Here is a 22,872-nt window from a genome sequence, read left to right as displayed (position 1 = left end):
TTTGATGGTTGGAATTTCTAACTCGGATCTGTTTATCTAATATGATTATTGGCACTTGTTTAATTCTTTTCATTTAGGGAGTCCATTTAAAATACCACTAGTTAGAAATCATATCAAGTGAAATCATATCAAGTAAAATATATGCCACACGCAAATTACACTTGAAAAATGATAAGTATCAGATCCTATATATCAACAAACATATACAGGGAAAATTAAGTCATTACTAAGGATAAAAGAAATAAGTACCTCGACATATAGCTTCCTACACTGCGGGCCCTTGTCTTCATCCATCCCCTATAATTAACCAATGCCGTATTGTTAAAGAGATGATTAAAGATGTGAACCATGCACACAGCTAAAGATCCTTACCTCAACATACAAATCATAGAGATCGCATATATCTTATCTTCAAGAGCATTATCCATAGTAAACTTCCCTTTCAATGCGCCACTATATCCTACTACTTCATACAATCTTATCAATAGACAGATGTCAAACATAAAAGGGATTAATTCAACAAAATAAATAATAAAATAAAAAATAGGATAATATTCCAGACTATAGGACTGCACCTTCAGTGCCTTGCGCTGAACCAAGTGACCGACAATACCCATGAGCTGGTCTACCAATTGTTCTTCTGAGATATTAGCTTGGCCAGCCTGAGAGTGCAGACTTGGATGAGATGCATTCAAGGATAAACTATAAACAAATAAATTGCTACACTTCACAATAGCTTAGAGAAATCCCAAGGGCATAAAAATCTGCAGATTGAAAAAAAAAAGACAGAATCAGCAAAAAATCTTACCCTAGAGTCATAGCAGTCAGTCTCGAGGTGGAGATCTTGCCAATAAATAAAATCAGAAAACAGCAACAAATCAAGCCCCTGTATCTGTTCTTAATTATCAGCCATATCAACAAAACCAGAAAACATAGTAAATCAGCAATCAAGACCTCACAAGTGTCCTTATCAGAAAACCGTATCAGTATCACAGACCATACCAGAAAAATCAAAAACCATACCAGCAAAATAAGAATTAAGAGCGAGGTGGTGCAAACCCTAGACAACCGTCTCCACCAGAGTCCGATCGATCAAGAATCGTTGTTCACTGTCTCCTTCTCTCTCGCTCGCTCTCCCCTTCCGATCAGAAAAAGTTCGCTCCAAAGGTCGTTCGCTGTCTCTAATTTTGCAAACAGATCGCTGGAGGCGGAAAGAGATTGGTGGCGGAGAGCGAGAGAGAGCGGGTAAGGGAGCGGCTGAGGGTGATGTGCGAAGGGAGGGAGCGGCGTTTTGATAAACCCTAATCTTTAGGCGCATTTTGATAAAAACGAAAAGGGTGCGCGGGACTGAAAATGAGAAGGTTGCGCTTGATGTATAAGTGTCGGCTGTTTAGAAATAGCCGACACTAAGTATTGGTATCAGCTAAAATTAAAAAACCAACACTAAGTATTAGTGTCGGCTGTTTATAAATAGCCGACACTAATTGTTAGTTATTAGTGTCGGTTGTTTATAAACAGCCGACACTAAGTATTAGTATCAGTTAAAATTAAAAACTCGACACTAAATATTAGTTATTAGTGTCAGCTAATAATAAACAGCCGACACTAATTGTATTAGTGTCGGCTTAATATAATCAACCGATACTAAAGTATTAGTGTCGGTTTTTTGAGGCGACACTAATTGTACATTCTCCACTAGTGAATGTAGAAAATTGAGAAGTAGCTAGGAGTCTAAGAGAGAATACTGGTACCAGTAACACTGAATAGAGGTATGGAAAGCATAATTAATGATGAGGTGAAATCCGAAAAATGACCCATGTTATTTTCTTTATTTTAAGTGCTTTCGTTGATTGTTTACATAAAATTAAGAAAATAATCTAAATCATAATAATAATTTTTTTAAGTAATAATATCTCATTCGGATTTTGAACCTACAATCTCTTACACAGTGTTGTCTTTGTCACTCTGATTCATTCTTGTATCATAATAATATTAATTTTTTTTTTCTTTTTACAGATTACTCATTTGTCACTCTGATTGATTCTTGTATCATAATAATATTAATTTTTTTTTTCTTTTTACAGATTACTCATACAGAGATTAGTTGCGATGAAATAGAGGAACTAGAACCTACCAAAATAGAAATATCAATTAATTAAACTCCTATATCCACCTCCAATTACTTGTTCAAAAAGTTTGCACACACGTCGATCATTGGTTCATTATATCATACAACTCATCCAAATGGGGTTCTAACTCTGACATCCAAGCAACCACCTCATCAACTTCATCTTTTGCACCTGGTGCTTCAAGCATTAAACCTCCATTTGCAATATTACAAACCTCCTCTTTAGATTGTCTTGCTTGTGGTTTTATTGGCATTGCATTTTCTTTGTTGGCCTCTGATGGAGATGGTTCCTTCCCAGTTAATTTTTGCACGACCAACATAAAATTTGCTGCATCCGTCTCTACAAATATAGTCTCTAACTCTATGAATGTCACCTTGATTTTCTTATTTTCCTCTTGAGAATTCGCAGACATGTCGGAGAGAGAGAGAGAAATAGATAATTGGTTCTGGATTTGAAAATTCGTGTGTTTTGGGATTTGAAGTTGCATGCATATATATATACAGAGAGAAAGGAATCGACTGTTGACTTTTGATCTAGCTTGGGAATGCTTGGAGGGGGAGACTCAGAACAGAAGTAAAAAAGATACTATGCAAGTGCTCCCATGTGACCAAAACAAAGAATCTGAGTTTTTTTATTGCTGTGAAACTGTACCGGTTATGAGCAGGGTGAAACTTACCTATACTGGGGGTGCTAAGCCACTCCAACTTTGCAATTTTTTTATTACCAAGTATATAGAAATTATATTATATTGTTCATTTTACATGTATAAGCCCCCCTATAAAAAAATATTTAAATTAGAGGGCTTCAATGTAAATTTTTAAAAATATTATTTGACTCATTTGATTTATTTGGACCTGGGCCTTCCGTTCTTTGCTCAATGTAATAAACAAATTAGAAACGAATTGGAAACGAATAAACAAATAATATTTATTATAGCTCCGTCGGTTCAACTATTTATTTTAGGAAATTATAGGGAAAAATTTAAATAAAAATATATGAATATTATGTGTTTAGTTTAATTTTGATAGACATGACACTTTGTTGGTATAGTTATTTATTATATATTTTGTGAAATCAAATAGTGAAAGATTTTCTTATCTTGTATTATATCATGTGTTATGTATTTTCATTTTATATGATATTATTTAGCACCTCTATGCTCAAATCCAGGTTCCGCCCCTGGTTATGAGTCACTGATAGATGCACCATTCCACTGAGATATAATTTGGAATTCTAAACAAATGATTCTGACTAAAGCAGTAAAGCAACTATGATTAAAAGGAGCAGGTTCGGCTGATAATGCTAAGTTTTGCAAATTGCTATCATCAAAATATATATTAAGCAAAGCGGTAGTACGTACGTAGTACTATGTCCATTTTAACATAACACTGGACAAAGCCGCTAATTTCATATGTGAGTCCTTCCAAGTTAGAAAAGATGAACTTGAATTCAAGGCCTTCTACAAAGGATTGGATCCAGTTGAATTAGACTGGAGAACAAAAACAACCGCGTATATATCTATTTGCATGAGTTTTAAGTGTTCAATCTAATCAAATAATTAGGCCAGGGCCTTTTTGTCTTTTGCGGCTGTAGTATCACTATAACACGCTTGTTTTTTGTTTTTGCGTTGGGATACCGTGCCACCTGGCAGTAAGAAAATGCTTAGGAAAATCACTGACGAATGTGACGCCGCACAAAACGGATGATTGTTCTTTAAGCGTGTGATACCGATAATCTTTAGAGAATAAATTCGAGAGAACACCAAAATTAAAAGAAGAATTGTCTCTCTTTAATTTTATAGAAAAATATTCAGAAAAAAATGTCTCTTTTCTCACCCACAAGCCGGGTTATATAGCTATTACTCATTACAGAAATTAGGAAGGAAAGTTGCTAATATTTGATAACATATTACACAAATATTTTAAATTACTAAAACAGAAATTTAACAGCAGGGAGCTGCTGTCCAGAGGCAAAATTAATAAATAAAAATCTAAATAGAAAATATTACCATGAAGCTAAACTAAGTAAATATTTTTTCTGATTTTCTGGCTGAAATGAATCTTCTTAATCTGATGCTATCCAGTAAATGTATTTTTCTGATTTTGCTCCTGCATCAAAATGTCCAGGTGTTTCCCCCTTAAAATAGTTATTAGTTGAAGAGAAACTTAAAACCTGTTACTTTCACATTTTAAGGGGAGTTGAACTAGGGTATTCTTAAGTTTATCAAGTTTTTTGAACTCAAGTTTAAAACCCATTGAATTGGCTTCAAATGACGAATCTGAACCGTTGAAATCCACCTACCTTACGAGTGATGCGTCTACGTGTGAAAAATTTTAAACATTCCAATTAATTTAGTATAAAGTCAAGCGGTCAAAATTAGAGTGTTAATAAATTAATTTTAATACATTAATTTTTTTGAATCTTTTTTGACCACTTGATTCTATACAAAGTTAATTTCAAAATTTAAAAAAATTTACATGTACACGCATCACTTGTAAGGTATGCGGGTTTCAATATTCAAATTCATCGTTTGAAGCAGATTCGATGGATTTTAGACTTGAGTTCACCTAAAGACTTGGTGAACTTAAAAACACCCTAGTTCTACTCTTTTAAGGGACACGTGTCTGGTTTTGGTCATTGCATTGTTAATTATTGTATTTGTCTTTATATTTCGTGTTGACAAAAAGAATGCTTTAGTTGAACTGTTTAAGAAGGTGAAATACATTTCAAGGAAGGCATATTCAACAATTATTTATTGCTTGCTTATACACAATTGATTCAGTGTTCCAATTATGTTTCACATTGTTTTTTGTTTTTTAAATTACAAACAGGCAATCTAAATAACTCAACATAATGTTCATGTTAAATATATGCTCGGAGATCAAATTTATATATTTTTTTAATTATTTAATATTTATTTAGATAGATACAGTAATACCGTTTTACAAAAGATATGAATCATCCAAAAATGATTTTTACCTATCTAAATAAGAGGAGGTTCATATGCCTTCAAATTTGTATCTTTATGCTTCTACTTTTAAAATTTTAATAACTCGAAATTTAAAACGTAAATTTCAAAATAAAACAACTAGATATGATTTAAGTCATTTTTTATATATTTCTATTTTATTTTATTTTTATTTGTATTAAGAGCTTGCAAAAATATATCAATGTGAATAAATTCTAGACATTGATTTTTTAACTTATTGATTTATATAAAATAAAAATCAAGAAGTGATAATTTTTTATGTGCATGTAGAGAAAACAACACAGATCGCATCTAATAGTTTTATTTTGACATGTAGACTTTAGAAAAATATTAGAAATTTAAAAGGTGGTTGCATGAACAGTCCTCTCTGAATAAATAGTAAAATGTTTAAAAAAAATATATAAATTTGATTTCCAAGTAAATTTTAATATGGAGATCATGTTGAGTGATTCATCACCTTTTTGAACTTTGAAAACCAAAATAAAAATGTAGAGCACAAAAAGATGGTAGCATTTTGAGCTCTCCTCAATATAGTTGTTATTTGCTTATAATAGATAAAAGAACTGAATTGTGAAAGGAGGATCATACAAATAGTTGACTCCATCTCAAAGGTACAAGTCAAGGGAGTAGGGACGATGGCTATTTTTCTCTCTATACTATTTTTTTTGGGTAAAAATTGAAAATCAAGTCATTTAACTATTTAATATCCATAAGATATGTTTTTTTTATTCAAATTTTGAACCTGCAATTTTCCACACGGAGAACAATCTTATAATCTTTGTCACTAGATCAAAGACCGATTATTTTTTCTCTATGATATTTTGAAACGACAATTTTTGCAACGGCTAATGGGATTAATTCAAATAGCCGTCATTAGAAGCACGCATGGTTAATTTGCATTATTTGGTGAAATTGATTTTTCCAATATTTCACATAGTTTTCTTTAATTAGTGTGTGTTTTTTCAAAGAAGAATTTGAGCTTTATATACATGTGGTGTTTAAATATAATATATTAATTTATTTGTTTACTGTTTATTTGAGCTTGTATTTTATAAATTATCATTATATTAGATTAAATAATAAGTATATATAGAATATAAATAAAGTTTAAATTTAACAGGTGCGATTTAATTAAACTTATCTGCTATACTAGTTGAAACATAGAACCAAAAACCACCAGAGGAGTACATATATTCATAATTTTTCACAAATTTATTTTCTGGTTATCATTTTTACTATGCATGCTTTACTCGTTATTCTAATACTCACCTTTGATGATATCTCATATTATATATATCTTCAATTTGATTAATTGATCTTGACCGTTCAATTTGAGAAATTACAAAACCCATTAAACTATTGCCAGCAAATTTATCAAAAGCCAGTAGGCCCAACAAATATGGAGAAAGCTTTCTTGTGTGTGTGTGTGTGTTTTTTTTTTGAAGGCCAGCGAGTAATCCAAGTTCAATTTTAGACACTAGTTATACATCGCTCCAAAAGAGTTTATAAGAACACAATTTTTTTTAGTTTTAAAAACCAAAAAATCAAATTAGGGATATTTTTTGGTATTCCATAGATGAGATTGAACCAATGAATTTGTTCCATTTAATTGTCATTGCTGTCTGGATATATTTCGAGTTTCTCAGAAAAAAAAAAATTTTTGTTTATTTATTTTTTGAGAAGGGTATTAATAAAAAATTTCAGAACAAAATGTTTAAGATGAAGAAAATATAAGCAAAATATATAATTACAAGATGCATGCAGTGAACTTTAGACTAAATTAATATTAATAGCTGTATGTTGAATTTGAATTTTAAGCTCATAATATTGACTATATTCAACAAAAAAAAAAGCAATACCATAAAATTTTCTAAGATGATTGAGTATATTTCCATACGATTGGAATGGAGACGGAGTTGGTAAAAAAACAAAACTCCTGTCCGGTAGAACATTCGGAGACTTGTTGGTAAAGAAGCTAGAAAGCCGTTGACGGCTCTTAGGTATTGCAATGGGTGTACAGGTTGGCAGTCTTTGCTGACCAAAGTAACAAGCTCTCAGGATAAATGAGAAACAAGTACAAATATTATTTTTTATGTGACGACAAATTAAAATGGTGATCTCCCACCAGAAAAGAAAAGAAAATTAAGAAAAGAATGATGATTAACTGCATTGATGCATTCAAACTTTCACGGCTGTTAATTGGATCTCCTCTCTTTTATTTTTGAAAATTTGGCAAAGGTTGCGATCTCAATCTTTAAATAGCTTAAATACCGATAGTTTTAGAATTTTATTTTTCTAACTAACTGTGCTACTGCTCTATTTTTTTTATTAGCACGAGTTAAAGAAGTACATTATTTTATTCTCGTCTCCTTGACAAAAGAAAAAGGAATAGAAAAGGAAAGACAAGAATGATAATTGACTGCATTGATGCATTCAAACTTTTATGGTTGTTAATTGGATGTCTTATATTTTATTTTTGGAAATTTTGGGAAAGGATGTGAAATCGTGAGTGGAGATGGAATTCTCAATCTTTAAATAACCATAGTTTTAGAATTTTTTTTTTCTAGTCAAGTGTGTTACCGCTCTATTTTCTACTAGCACGGGTTAAAGAAGTACATTATTTTATTCTCGTCTCCTTGACAAAAGAAAAAGGAATAGAAAAGGAAAGACAAGAATGATAATTGACTGCATTGATGCATTCAAACTTTGATGGCTGTTAATTGGATGTCCTATATTTTATTTTTGGAAATTTTGGGAAAGGCTGTGTGTGGAGTTGGAATTCTCAATCTTTAAATAACTATAGTTTTAAAATCTTTTTTTTTTCTAGTCAAGTGTGTTACCGCTCTATTTTCTACTAACACGGATTAAAGAAGTACATTATTTTATTCTCGTCTCCTTGACAAAAGAAAAAGGAATAGAAACGGCAAATTACTTTAAGAAAAAGGAGAGGTAAAAAAGAAAAATAATTTTAAAAAAGTTGAAAATAAATTCAAGGTATTAATTAAAAATAATAATCAAAACAAAGCAAAAACAACAACTACCAATTTGTGAAAATTGGAAGCGACTAATTGTCCACAGCCTTTTGTCAACCATTTATCCACAGCTTTGACTTGCGCGAATACTGTAAAATTACTTCTACATGCTGTATAATTATACAATATATCACATAAAATATATCAGTTAATCACAAAACATCCAGCAACTATTTGAAGTGGTCTCATGATAGTTAGAAAAATATTGCAACTTGCACAACATGACAAAATAAATGTACTTTCGGATATTACAGTTATAGGAAGTTATTGGCAGCTAGAGTTAGTTATTAGCGGTTATTAGTGGTTATTGGCAGTTAGAGTTAATTATTAGCGTCTGCACTGGGTTGAATCTTGCATACTGTAAAATTAAATCTTGTATACTGTAAAATTGAATCTTGTATACTGTAAAATTGAATCTTGTATACAGTAAAATTTTCAATTGAATCTTGTATACTGTAAAATTGAATCTTCTACACAGTAAAATTTACAATTGAATCTTGTATACTGTAAAATTGAATCAACAGAACTGTAAAATTGAATCTTGTATACATTAGAATTTTCAATTGAATATTGTATACTGTACAAATAAAAACTTGTATACAGTAGAATTTTCAATTGAATCTTGCATACTGTAAAATATATACTGTAAAATTGAATCTTGTATATTGTAAAATTTTCAAATAATACTGTAAATTTTCAATTGAATCTTGTATACTATAAAATTTTCACATAATACTGTAAATTTTCAATTGAATCTTGTATACTGTAAAATTTCTAAAACTAAACCATAAAATAATACCATCTATACTGTAAGCTAAAATGTAACAAATACTACATTTCAGTTTAAACTACAACATACAAAGAATCATGTATACTGTAAAATTGCAAAATATAAACCATAAAATAATATCATGTATACTCTAAAATTGCTAAATCTATACATACATCCATCATCACACAAAAAATCTGTTCACCACAAAACAACATATGTTCACCACAAACAACATTTGTTCAGCACAAGATAAAAATATTCACCGCAACATTCAGAATAGCATAATAGCAACAAAAAAAACTATGGACAAATAACTTTTACATTAAAAACCTCTTGTGTTCATTGTTCGGATGAGTAAGAAGCCTCTCTATCATTTCTTTCCTCCAGATTTTCACAAGATGAATACTATAAAATTACAAGATGAATACTGTAAAATTATAAAAATAAATATTGTAAAATTAACAAATCAATACTCCATATCGCCTTTCTATCATATCTTTCCTCCAGATTTCCACAAGGTGAATACTGTAAAATGACAAGATGAATACTGTAAAATTAACGGGGCAATACTATAAAATTAACAGATCAATACTCCATATCGCCTCTCTATCATCTCTTTCTTCCAGATTTCTACAAGATAAATACTGTAAAATGACAAGATGAATACTGTAAAATTAACAAGGCAATACTGTAAAATTAACAGATTAATACTCCATATCGCCTCTCTATCATCTATTTTCTCCAGATTTTCACAAGATGAATACTGTAAAATGACAAGATGAATACTGTAAAATTAACGGGGCAATACAGTAAAATTAACATATCAATACTTCATTTGAAATGCTAGATCTGTTACTGCATACAACGAAAACAACAAATTCAACAGAAATAACTTACTAGATTTGAATTTTGTCGTGCTCTTCAACAAAAACAACTTCTATTCGATCGCGCTCCACGATTGAAGGTTTAATTGCGATCATGTATAAAAAATGAGATTGAGTCAGTAATCTCTATTAAAATCGACATTGCAAAGAAAAAATGAATCAAAGAAGGTAAATACAAAAAAACAACAATTACGATTTTGTTGCCGTCGCGGTCGATCCAGATTATTCTTCCGATCTGATCCGATCCGATCATCTCTTTTTTAGACTGATCAAGTAATGCAAGAAAATAATAACCAATTCGATAAAAAAATAGAATGAGAGATCGGAATGAGAGATGAGAAAGAGAGAAGGAGATCGGAACTTTGATTTGTTTTGTTTGAGAAAGAGAGAAAGATAAAAGGAGATCGGAACTTTGATTTGTTTTGTTTTGTGCTAAAAAAGAGATGAGAAAGAGAGAAGGAGAGATCGGAATGAGAGATCAAAAAGAGAGAAAGAAGAGAGATCAGAACTTTTTGAGGGATCGGGTGTTTAAATAGCAAGACGAGGTGGAGACCGACAGTTAGAACAGGAGTTGAATAAGGTTGTGGACAGATGGTGAACAAAATCCAGTGGACAGAAATATTTTCTCGTGAAAATTATACACCGTGATGCTTAATTAATAGATCCTAGGTTAACTGCTCATTCAGAACAGCAAAATAATATAGTCAGAGGGTTAAAAAAAAATCAACATGCTTTCATTTTTTTTATTTCTAATAACGAAAATTCAAAAAATTTATATGTCAAATCAAAACCATTAATTAGGTGTAATCTAAATATTTTTTGCTACATAAAGAATAAAAATTATCTGTTTTATATATTTAGGTATGAATCAACAACTCAAAATCGACACCTAGAATTCATCCACATCAATCATTTTTGTGAACTCTTTATACCAATCAAAACAAAAGTAAAAAAAAAAAAACATTTAAATACTAATAAAAAAACATTTGACTATAATTGTAAAAGCAATCTCTACATTTGTGTATTCTAATTGGACTGGCAAACAAAAGTGGGGTCAGAAAAGTTGCAATAATTTTGTGACGAGAAATGAGAACAAGAACAAAATATTTTTGATGTGACATGAATAATTTCCGAGGTACAAATCACCTAGTGAGGGAGAACTCCCAAAAAAAAAAAAGTGTGGATAGATTTCTAAAACGTCGATCCGAACCGTTCAAGTTGTTCTCCATATTAAATTGTGTTTGGAGACCAAATTTTACATTTTTCTGAATTTTTTTACTATTTATTAAGCCACTTTGAAAATCACTGATCCAACGGTGGCTTCTCGATCCGAACCGTTCAAGTTGATCTCTATATTAAAATATGCTTGGAGACACTGATCCAACGGTGGCTTCTGATTTTACTGTTTTGTTAAGCCACCGTTGGATCAGAGATTTTCAAAGTGGCTTAATAAATAGTAAAAAAATTCAGAAAAATGTAAAATTTGGTCTCCAAGCATATTTTAATATAGAGATCGACTTGAACGGTTCGGATCGACGTTTTGAACTTTGTAAATTAAAAAACAAATTGGTAGCACCAAAGCTCAGAAACTACCACTTTGATCTTAACCAACCTCTCTCTCTTTCTCTCTATATATATATATAAGGCAAAGGCTTCTATGGACATAAGGACCTATTTGTAAAATGAACATATTTTTATTTTCAAAGTTCAAACAGTCGATCCGAACCGTTCATCTTGTTTTTCATATTAATATGTGCTTGGAGACCAAATTTTACATTTTTCTGAATTTTTTTACTATTTATTAAGATGGGTACAAAATTCAATGGTCTGAATTTGATATTCTTTGCACCCATCTTAATAAATAATAAAAAATTTAGAAAAATGTAAAATTTGTTCTCCAAACACATATTAATATGGAAAACAAGATGAACGGTTCGGATCGACTGTTTGAACTTTGAAAATAAAAAGGGCGTTCATTTTACAAATAGGTCCTTATGTCCATAGAAGCATCACTCTATATATAATGGCTAAGCTCAAAATATTTTTTCTTGACCCCAGGAACAAACGACTCGATTTTCTAATTTTCAAAGTCCAAACAGTGGATCCAAACAGTTAGATGTTTAATCTATATTAAAATGTGCATGGAAATAAAATTTTATATTTTTTGGAATTCTTTTTAATATTTATTAAGATAGTTTGAAAGTCACTGTTTTTTAATGGTGCATAATTTTAATAAAAACAGCGATTTTCAAATTATCTTAATAAATAGTATAAAAAATTTCAAAAAATGTAAAATTATGATTCGGGTTAAAATCAAAATAATTTTATTAAATTATGATTGGTAATTAGAATTATAAGTTAGACGATCATAAATTACAAGTCAGATTATTATAAAATATAAGTCAAAGTATTATTTTTTATCAATTACCCAATTAGTTAATGAATTTAAACCCGATAGCTATTTAAACCCGATTCGATAATTTTTTGCCCCCCCCTTGACGAGAATCCTGGATCTGCCCCTGGCTCCTTCCTCGTTTATTTCTGCACAAGTGCCCTGAAATTCTCGGCATCAGTGTTGAAATATGTAGTCTCTATGAATGTTACCTTCACATCCTTGAGTTTCTCTCGCGACATGTCAAAGACTCTAATGTATCAAATACAGGTAAATGATCGATTTATGATTAGTTATTTTGTTTGCAAAATTTTAATGGTATGCTGTGAGTGTTTGAAAAAAAAACATATATATATAGGACTTGGCTACGGTGCTATGGGTTGCATAGATGCCTCCTGTGCTACGGCTCAATATTTGAGTTTTCAAAATCCTAACGGTCGATCCGAACCATTCATCTTGTTCTCCATATTAATATGTGTTTGGAGACCAAATTTTACATTTTTTGGAAATTTTTTACTATTTTTTTAGATTTATTGAAAATCGTTGTTTTTCAGACAAATCTGGACCATAAAAAACAGCGATATTCAATAAATCTACAAAAATAGTAAAAACTTTCCAAAAAATGTAAAATTTGGTCTCCAAACACATATTAATATGGAGAACAAGATGAACGGTTCGGATCGACCGTTAGGATTTTGAAAACTCGAATATTGATCCGTAGCACGGGAGGCCTCTATGCAACCCATAGCATATTAGCAAAATCCTATATGGACTTGGCTACGGTGCTATGGGTTGCATAGATGCCTCCTGTGCTACGGCTCAATATTTGAGTTTTCAAAATCCTAACGGTCGATCCGAACCATTCATCTTGTTCTCCATATTAATATGTGTTTGAAGACCAAATTTTACATTTTTTGAAAATTTTTTATTATTTTTTTAGATTTATTGAAAATCGTTGTTTTTCAGAGTGATGTACACATATCTATAAAGGGAGGAAGCGAAGAACTAGCTAAGACTTTGAATATATAGTTTGAACGGTATGTCGGTAGCTAGTCAACCTCATGTTTTCCTTCCAAAAAGAAAAAGAAAAAAAGACATCAGTATCATGCTATGCAAGCGCTCAAATATCATAACGTTGACATGTACTGTAGTCTAATGCAATTGTTCCATTGATTCAAAATATATAACTGTAGTGGAATTTAATTAAGCAGTAGCAAATTTGATATACGGTCTATCAAAATAAATAATATTTATATGATTTCATTTTTAATTTTACAAAATTTAAAATTTTAAACGCCAATCTGACGCCGGACAGAAAGGAAGATTGTTCTATAGGCGTGCGATACCGATAATCTTCAGAGAATAAATTTGAGAGAACACCAAAATAAAAGGGAGAATTGTCTCTCCTTGATTTTATGGAAAATATCCTGAAAAATTGTTCTTTTTTCTCACCTACAAGCCGGGTTATATAGCTATTACTCAATGAAGAAATTAGAAAGGAAAGTTGCTAATATTTGGTAACATATTACACAAATATTTTAAATTACTAAAATAGAAATTTAACCGCAGGGAGCTGCTGTCCAGAGGAAAAATTAATAAATAAAAATCTAAATAGAAAATATTACCATAAAGCTAAACTAAGTAAATATTTTTCTGATTTTTCTGGCTGATCAAATGAATCTTCTTAATCGGATGCTATCCAGTAAATATATTTTCTGATTTTGCTCCTGCATCAATTGCTCCTGGTTGAAAAGAACTCGCCCTCGAGTTACTTTCTTTGTAGACCTCTTTCAAACAATACAAATTTAGAACAAGCACTGTTAAATAATATGGGAACTGCATCAGATCATGGGGAACAAGAATAGAGTTGTGCAAACCACAAATGGGTAGTCTAATGATCGGTTTCATGATCTCATCAAAACTGAAATGAAACCGAGTAATGCAACATCTAAAAAATGTGAAGTATCCTTCATTTGATGTGCCACTTCTTGGTTTTAAAAAAGGATCTTCATATTCATACCTTGAAATGTTTATATTGATTAAACAAATTTTCTGCTGAAATTGTTGGACATCAACATTTGTTGACAAGGAACAAACTTCTTTGGTTGAAGTATTTGTTGTGTTTGATGGGGAGAATGATGACTCCATTAAATCACCTACAAGGTCTTTCTCAAAGGACTCCATTTCTGTTAGGGACTCCCCCAAGTTTGAAGAAATATTATCCTCATCATCGGCATATTCATCATAAATCGGTGGGGAATCAAATGACATGTTCTCACATACAAAAATTTCAGCAACCTCAAAAACACTATGGTTTGTCGCGATACAATCTTTAAATGGGTTGTCGAAGGTTGAATCTAAATCAGTTTCGTTGCATTTCACCTCATGACTGTTCACTTTGGTGTTGTGTTGATGTATAGTCTCTTCATCACATGAAGCCAAAGAATTTTTGTCGTGGAAGGGGTCGATCTCTTCATCTTCTCCACTGAAATATTCTGCTTTAGCAGCACAATAGAAATTATTCCAGTCTTTCGAATGGTTGTCTCTCTGCTGAGAGTGAGGTGAAGGAGAAACATTGTCGCTGAAGATGTTGTGATGGCAGTGGTGAGAAGAAAAGTCGATGCAGCTCGTAGATTCGTGCCTCGGTCGGCAATCTCTACTCAAACGAGTTTTGCTTCTCGAAGATCCATGCCTCATTCGGCGGTCTTGGTTTCGATCGGCAACCTCCAATAGCGAAGTACGCTGTAGGAGTAGGGTTAGCTCTAGAATTTGTCTCTGTAGATCCTCAATCAACATAGCGTCCTCGATTCTGCGATCACGGTGCGGGGCTTGCTCCATCAAAACCTGCCCATGGCGACCATCATGATCACCACGTCCACCAGCCATTAAAACGGATGAAACAACACCAAGACGAAGGATTTCGGCTCTGATACCAACTGACGCCGGACAGAAAGGAAGCTTGTTCTATAGGCGTGCAATACCGATAATCTTCAGAGAATAAATTTGAGAGAACACCAAAATAAAAGGGAGAATTGTCTCTCCTTGATTTTATAGAAAATATCCTGAAAAATTGTTCTTTTTTCTCACCCACAAGCCAGGTTATATAGCTATTACTCAATGAAGAAATTAGAAAGGAAAGTTGCTAATATTTGGTAACATATTACACAAATATTTTAAATTACTAAAATAGAAATTTAACAGCAGGGAGCTGCTGTCCACAGGCAAAATTAATAAATAAAAATCTAAATAGAAAATATTACCATAAAGCTAAACTAAGTAAATATTTTTCTAATTTTTCTGGCTGAAATGAATCTTCTTAATCGGATGCTATCCAGTAAATATATTTTCTGATTTTGCTCCTGCATCACAATCATAGTTGTCAACGTATTTTTTTTCACTACGATTAATTAATACCAAAAAAGAAAGATAATTTTTTTTTCTCTACGTCCAAGACTCCAAGGTAAAGATATTCACGCAATTACTGTTGCATGACAGATTATTAACTCGAGAAGTACTATTGACAAGAGGAATCCAAGTTGATGAATATTGCGTGCTATGCGATGAGTGCGCACTAGAAACTTCTCACCACCTCTTCTTCCAGTGTGGTAATGCAAGGACTGTGTGGGCATGATTTGTAGATATCATGCTGGAAATGGATTCTGTAAGTGAGACATGGGAAGCATCAAGACAAAAATACTGTACCAGTGTAATGAGAAAAAAAGAGGAATGAGTTGTAAGATTCATGTCAGTCCTATGGTCATTATGGAGACAACGGAATGAGTTAATTTTTAGGGGCGCAAAGCTTTCATCTGCGCTTGTTGCAAACAGAGCAGAAGAGGATGCGAGAATGTGGTTGAAATTTTGTGCAAGGCGCAATGTACCAGTACCATGGGCGCAAGGTACAATAATGAGTGGTACAAGAAGTTCAAGTGCAAATGATGCTATTAGATAATCTTTGTATTACTATAATTTAGGATTTGTTGTTATAAACAAGTTTATTAATGCATTCCGTAATTTTGATTAAATAATTTTTCTTTTTGAGATAAAGATGGATCAACATCCTAAATTTAAATATATATCCACGAAAAATTTTAATCTCTCGACCAGTTTTCGAACATAACCCTTCATTAAATAATTTGCATCGATCAAATAATTTACCATATAAAATACAAATATTTAGGGGTACTCCAAAAAAATTGTTCAAATAATATATATAGAATTTATGGTTTTGTAATATTTTTTTTCATTTCAAAAGCCAGTAGGCAGATACATGTTTCCTGGTACAAGGAAAAAAGAAAAACCAGAAAATCTTAGACACATCTGGGACGGTATCCTAATACACTGCTGCTACAAAATTAAAACATTTGCGGATTGGAGGTGAAGCTTGTTTGCAGGAAAATAGGATATGTGAACCCCGTATAGGTATAACTACATCCATGTTTGCTAATTCATCTGCTGCTTCGTTATGACTACTGATCTCTCGGTATGTGGCAGCGGTAATTGGTTGACCATGGTAGAAGAAAAAAATTTCCAAGTCCAGATTTTAAATTTGACAATTCACATCTCTCAAGCTTATTAATTAGCTTCTGTCTCCTGTGTACAAGTGTATTATTATTAACGAAATAGACATCCGTAGATTTCCTGTGAAACAAGTCCATGACATGCTTTAGAGAATTAGTCAAAATGTCAACCCAGCTGGATTTGTGTCTAAAATTAAAAAGTAGCTTGGAGCCTAGGAGAGAATACTGGTACCAGTAATACTGAACAGTGGTATGGTCAAGGGCGGATCTAATGTGGCTCACGAGTAGGCACTTGTCTACTCCTGAATTTGAATTATAAACTGAAATGATGCTTTGGTATGCAAAGTTATGGATTGAATTATATGTATCATCACTACAGCAGAAAAGGCTATCAGAGATCGGTTTTCCGGTCTCTGATAGTCACATCGCCGGTCGCTGATAGTAATCCCGGTCGCTGAAAGCATGATCGCAGATACTCAACCGATGACGTCACCGGTCGCTGAATGACATCACCCGGTCGCTAATACTTTTTCTGCGACCAATTTTTTTTTGTCGCTGTTATTTTTTGCTAACGTCATGAAGAATTATCTGCAACCACAAGTAACGGTCGTTGATAGTCAAATCCGGTCGCTGATACTATTATGTCAATTTCTTTTTTTGTTATTTACTTTTCTGTCAATTTTTTGAGTTTTTTTCATTTTATTTTTCTCAAAACATACACAATAGATCGATTCAATTGTAACATCAAATATCATACAAAATTACGGTTTTGATTTGAGATACAACAATAACAATATCAACACAACAATTCTAATTTTGACATAGTACCAATTACAATTTCCTCAAAATTATCAAGTCATGAAATAAAAAAGTGAATTTGATAGAATGCTCAGGTTTACTGTCACAATCTACAAGGTACAAGACATTGTGCAGTAACCAAATTAGAAGCATCTCACCTACTGCTACACCAGCAGTTATCATTTATCAAATTAAGAAAATCTGAAAAATGAAAATAGAATCATAAAATTTAATTTCTTATTACCCTAGCCTCTATATATAATAACTTTGTTCAATATGTAGTAGCCAGATTTTCTATGAGAAATGATGTCTAAAGGGCATGAGCCTCATGTCGTGACCTATAAAACTCTTTTAGATGGGCTGTGCAAGAATAGTGAAATTGAGAAGGCAATGAATTTTCTACGCGACATGAAATTTAAAGGGCTTGAGCCTAATGTCATGACCTGTACTCTTATAGCTAGATGGAATATGCAAGAAAAGTCAAATTGATACGCCTTGAGTTTTCTACATGACATGATTTGTAAAGGGTCGCAGATACCTTGTTCTTTGGAGTAGTATAAAATGCAAGGCAAACCCAGAACATATGTTGCTGTCCAATCAATAACAGCATCAACCGAAAGCTCTCCTTGGAACCTAGATATAGATAAGCAAAGGCTTTAAACAAACAAGTAAAAAAAAAACCTTTATAAGATACCCAAAATAAAATAACAAAATGCATGTTAGATATCTTCCTAAGGCCTACCATGATTTCAGTTCAGTTCTGCCAGGTTATCAAAGTAATCGTAATCTAAGTGAAGCCCCTTAGTGTATTCCATTTTTAGTTCGCTAATTCAAGAAGGACAAAGAAGGGAGAAAACTTAGAGTGACTAAAGCTGTCAACAGGTACTTTCCTCAAGTTCTTTAGACATGACAGGATTGAAATGCTCCCTGATCTATGGTCTGATACTAAGAATGCAAACTTGTTCCCCAAATTGAATCATTGAATCAGTTCAATTGAATAAATTTAAATCACCTTTTAAACAAGAAAATAACCTATATGAATTTAAATCACCTTTTAACACCAAATTTGCGAGCTTCATAACCATCAGCAATCAAACCACCATCTTTTCATGAGTTGTACTGTACCAGTTGGTACACCCCTCAAATCAGGGTTTTTCCTTTGCTCCACTGAAATTAAACAACCTAGTTGTTTAGAAACCCAAATCAAACTAAAATTGTTCCCAAAATTGAGAAATTTGAGAAGAACTAAACAACCAAACTTACATATAAAGTTACCCTTAATTTACATTGAATTGAAGTAACTGAGTAAAATCGAACAAGGGAAAAGAGAGAGAAGATACCAGTGTTGTCGGTTCACGGCGTGCTGTCCGGGCGAGTCGCTGGTGGTGCTAGTCACGAATCTAGAAGGCAGCGCGGAGAAGAAGGCTGGTGCTGGTCGTCGGTTCACGGGTCGCGAGAGAAGAAGGCGTGCTCGTGCTCGTACATCGGGAGGAGACTGATGAAGGCTGGTGCTGGTGAGGCGAGAGAGAGATCGGAGGAGACTGATGAGGCGAGTGACACATCGGGAGGAGACTGGTGAGGCGAGAGAGAGATCGGGAGAGAGATGGTGACTGGTGAGGGTTTTGATTGGGCGGAGAGGGTTTTGATCAACGCGCGTGTTTACGAATTTTCGTAGCCGCGTTGTTTTCATATTTTTCAGCGACATCAATCAAAAAAAAAACTATCAGCGACCAACAATGGTGCCGATCGTTGATACGGTCACTGATACCGGTCGCAGAAAAACCATTTTGTTGTAGTGCATGTTACATCTGATTAGTTAATGAGTTTTAATCCGATTAGCTATATGAATCCAATTAGTATTCTCTGATGAAAATCTGCCCTAACTTTCTGTAAAATACATCACAGAAATGTGTAGTATTTTAACTGTTTGTTAAAATTTTTGAAGTCATTCGCCTTTCAAAATTCTTCAATATGGCCATGCATTTCAAACCATGCATAGAATGTCCTAGAAGAGGATTATGGACTCCAAAACAACATAAAATGATAATTTATTATTGGATAAGAATCCCTTGACAACTAAATAATTTGACTATTTTGACAATCTTTTCAAATCTTGTACAAAAACTTAAAAAAAAAAAAATATATATATATATATATATATATATATATATATTGACATGTTGTTTTCCTTAAAATTAAAATTGCTTTTTATATCAATTTTTATTCAAATTATCAATTAACGTTTCATCAAACTCTGTTAAACATATGGATCATTAATTGTAAATTTTATGTAATTTGATGAATTGGTAACTTGCATAAAATTTTATCACATCATATATATAATATGTAATGAAGTATAGATTGCATTTGCTAGCCGTAATCTACAAATAAAATTATTTTTTGCAATTGTGAAACTAATTGGTCGTCTATGTATCCCCACCATATATTAATATTTGGATAGAAAGTATTTATTTCAATTATTTGGTATAGGTATTAAAAAGTAAAGTTGGCATGGGTTTCAACCTATGTTGCATGGATATGGGTACGGGTACGGGTATCGTATCGGATACGATACGGATACGACGATACAACAATTTTCAAAAATCTAGAATACGATACGTCTATTATATATATTGTTTTTTATTATTTTATATATAGATAATTATAACTAAAATCAAATTTGTACAAAACAATAAAGGCTTAATCTAAGTATAGGTTAAATATAATAGTTACTAGCATATATCACATATGATACTCTAGTGTGTGATATATGATACTCTAGTGTTGGTAAAGGTTTTCTTGCTTAATTGGGACTTCCCATGTTCGATTCACGCAAACCTCATAAAAATAACTCATTTTCACATGCACGGCTCATGGCGCGGTTCACGGTTCGATTCACAAGCACGGCTCACGGTGCGGGCGTATCCAAGCGTGTCCAGCAGTATTCTGCTGTATCTTTGACTTTCAACGGAGTATCGGGGATCGTATCAGTTGAATAAGGATACACCATGTGTTGAGACAGGTCATTATTCGGACCTGTATCCAGGGCAGCAACAGATGAGGTTGATGAGATTTATTTGCTTTTTTATTAGCTTGATTTATTTCCTGATTATGTATAGATTGAGATATTATAAAATAGAAAGAAAACAGAAAAAGCAAGTATATGATTATTTCCTTATAGGATAGGCGCACGGGCTAATGCCTAAAATACATTGCTTGTATTCGGCTATATAGCTATGCAGAATTTGATGTAAAGAATTATTAAAGTTTATATGAAATAAAGAATAGGGAGGGTTGGTGGGAGTGTAGTGTTCGTCTTTGTTCTATTTATTTTTTTGTCATGGTAACAGAGCCACCTCGATCATAGGACCTGTTAATTACTTGTAAGAAGTAATGGCGGGTAAAGAAATTGTAACTGGTGGAACTCCTCCAGGCGAGAAAAGCTGAGAGGATATGACCCTCCTCCAGGCGCTGAAGGAACTCCTTCAAACTCAGAAGAACTCGACTATCCTAGTGGAAGTACCTATGCATTCGATCAATGTTAAGCTTGATGGTACGAACTATGGGCTGTGGATCTCTATGATGGAGACCCATCTCTCAGGCAAGGGCAAACTTGGCTTCGTGAAGGGAGACAGATCAGCACCACTACCTACCGTTGTTGATTACGAACAATGGAAGATGCAAGACTCTATGGTAAAAGGTTTACTCCTCAACTCTCTTGATCCCAGTTTGATAGGGAACTTTCATCGTTATTCTACTGCAAGGGAGGTGTGGGATGCATTGGCTACCACCTTCTTTGACGGTGGTGACTCATCTCAGATTTATGACCTTCAACAGAAGGTTAATCAATTGAAACAATCAGGTGGTTCCCTAGAGAACTATTATAATGAGTTGCATGTTTTATGGAAAGAAATTGACTTTCGACGGCCCAATCCTGTGTGGTGAAGACATCGAGTGGCATAACTCATGGGTGCAACAAGATCTAGTTTAGAAATTCCTAGCCGGATTAGATGACCGTCTCGATAGCACATGAGTAGATGTGATTTAGACCGTGCCCCTTCCCACCGTGGAGCAAGCGTATGCTAGGATTCGAAGAGAAGAGATGAGATAGAAAGTGATGTGTGGGCAAGGCCATAATATCTCCAATTCCGCTGTTATGATTAAAAAGGGCATCAAATCTCATGAGGTATCACTTTCTCTGTCTAAATTAGAGTCTAAGCAGGGAAAAAGGGGAGAAAGTGGATGTTCACTTCTAGTCTACCTAACATGGTGAAAACCTTCACTGAAGAACTATCCAAAGTACAAATACCAAATAGTATTGAAGAAGCCGTGAAAGATCCTAAATGGGTTGAGGCAATGGAAATAGAAATGAAGGCCCTGGAACAAACACAAACCTGGAAACTGGTAGAACTACTTAATGGAAAAAAAACCTGTAGGTTGTAGGTGGGTGTTTTATGTTAAGTATGATGCTACAGGAAAAATTGAGAGGTATAAAGCAAGGCTAGTGGCCAAATGATATACTTAGACATATGGAATTGATTTTCAAGAAACATTTTCCCCAGTTGCAAAATTAAATACTGTTCGAGTTTTGTTGTCTCTTGCAGCTAATCTTGACTGGCCATTACATCAGTTTGATGTAAAAAATGTCTTCTTGCATGGTAATCTGGAAGAAGATCTCTACATGGATATACCACCCGGATATCAGCCTCCTGACTCAAAGAATTTGGTGTGTAAACTGGAAAGATCGTTGTATGGTTTAAAGCAATCTCCGCGAGCATGGTTTGGGAGATTTTGCAAAGCAATGAAGAGCTATAATTACACCCAGAGTGATTCTGATCACACGTTATTCTACAAGCATAATCAAGGAAAAATCATAATTCTAATTATCTATGTGGACGACATGATAATTACTGGTGATGACATGGATGAGATAAAATGGTTAGAAGAAAGATTATCTAAATAATTCAAGATGAAGAACTTAGGAGGTCTGAAGTACTTTCTCGGAATAGAGGTGGCACGATCAAAACAAGGTATTTCTCTCTCTCAAAGAAAATACACTCTTGATCTACTTACAGAAGTAGGAATGTTAGACTATAAACCAGCTAATACACCAATTATCCAAAATCTAAGGTTAGTGGAAAACTCGGATGATAAGACCACCAACAAGGAACGGTACCAGAAATTAGTAGGGAAGCTTATTTACTTGTTGCATACCAGACCAAATATTGCGTATGCAGTAAGTGTAGTAAGCCAATTCATGCATGCACCAAGTGAAAAGCACTTAGAGGCAGTAATGAGAATTTTGAGATATCTCAAAAAGAATCCAGGAAAAGGGATACTATTCAGAAAGAATGGG

General features: G+C 33.1%; 1 protein-coding gene across 1 annotated transcript; it reads left to right on the top strand.

Annotated features, from left to right (window-relative positions):
- Positions 1-20,969: 20,969 nt before the first annotated feature.
- LOC144568649 (uncharacterized) lies at positions 20,970-21,461 on the top strand. The gene has a single exon (XM_078319022.1). The coding sequence runs from the start codon at positions 20,970-20,972 to the stop codon at positions 21,459-21,461; it is 492 nt and encodes a 163-aa protein (XP_078175148.1).
- Positions 21,462-22,872: the final 1,411 nt, after the last annotated feature.

Source organism: Carex rostrata, chromosome 17, assembly GCF_964058835.1.
Source record: "Carex rostrata chromosome 17, lpCarRost1.2, whole genome shotgun sequence".
Lineage (NCBI taxonomy): Eukaryota > Viridiplantae > Streptophyta > Magnoliopsida > Poales > Cyperaceae > Carex > Carex rostrata.
Note: the sequence above shows the minus strand (reverse complement) of the source record. Positions and strands in the feature narration are given on the sequence as shown.

Coding starts and splice junctions, on each gene's coding strand:
- LOC144568649 (XM_078319022.1), top strand. CDS start 20,970: ATGACCCTCCTCCAGGCGCTGAAGGAACTCCTTCAAACTCAGAAGAAC.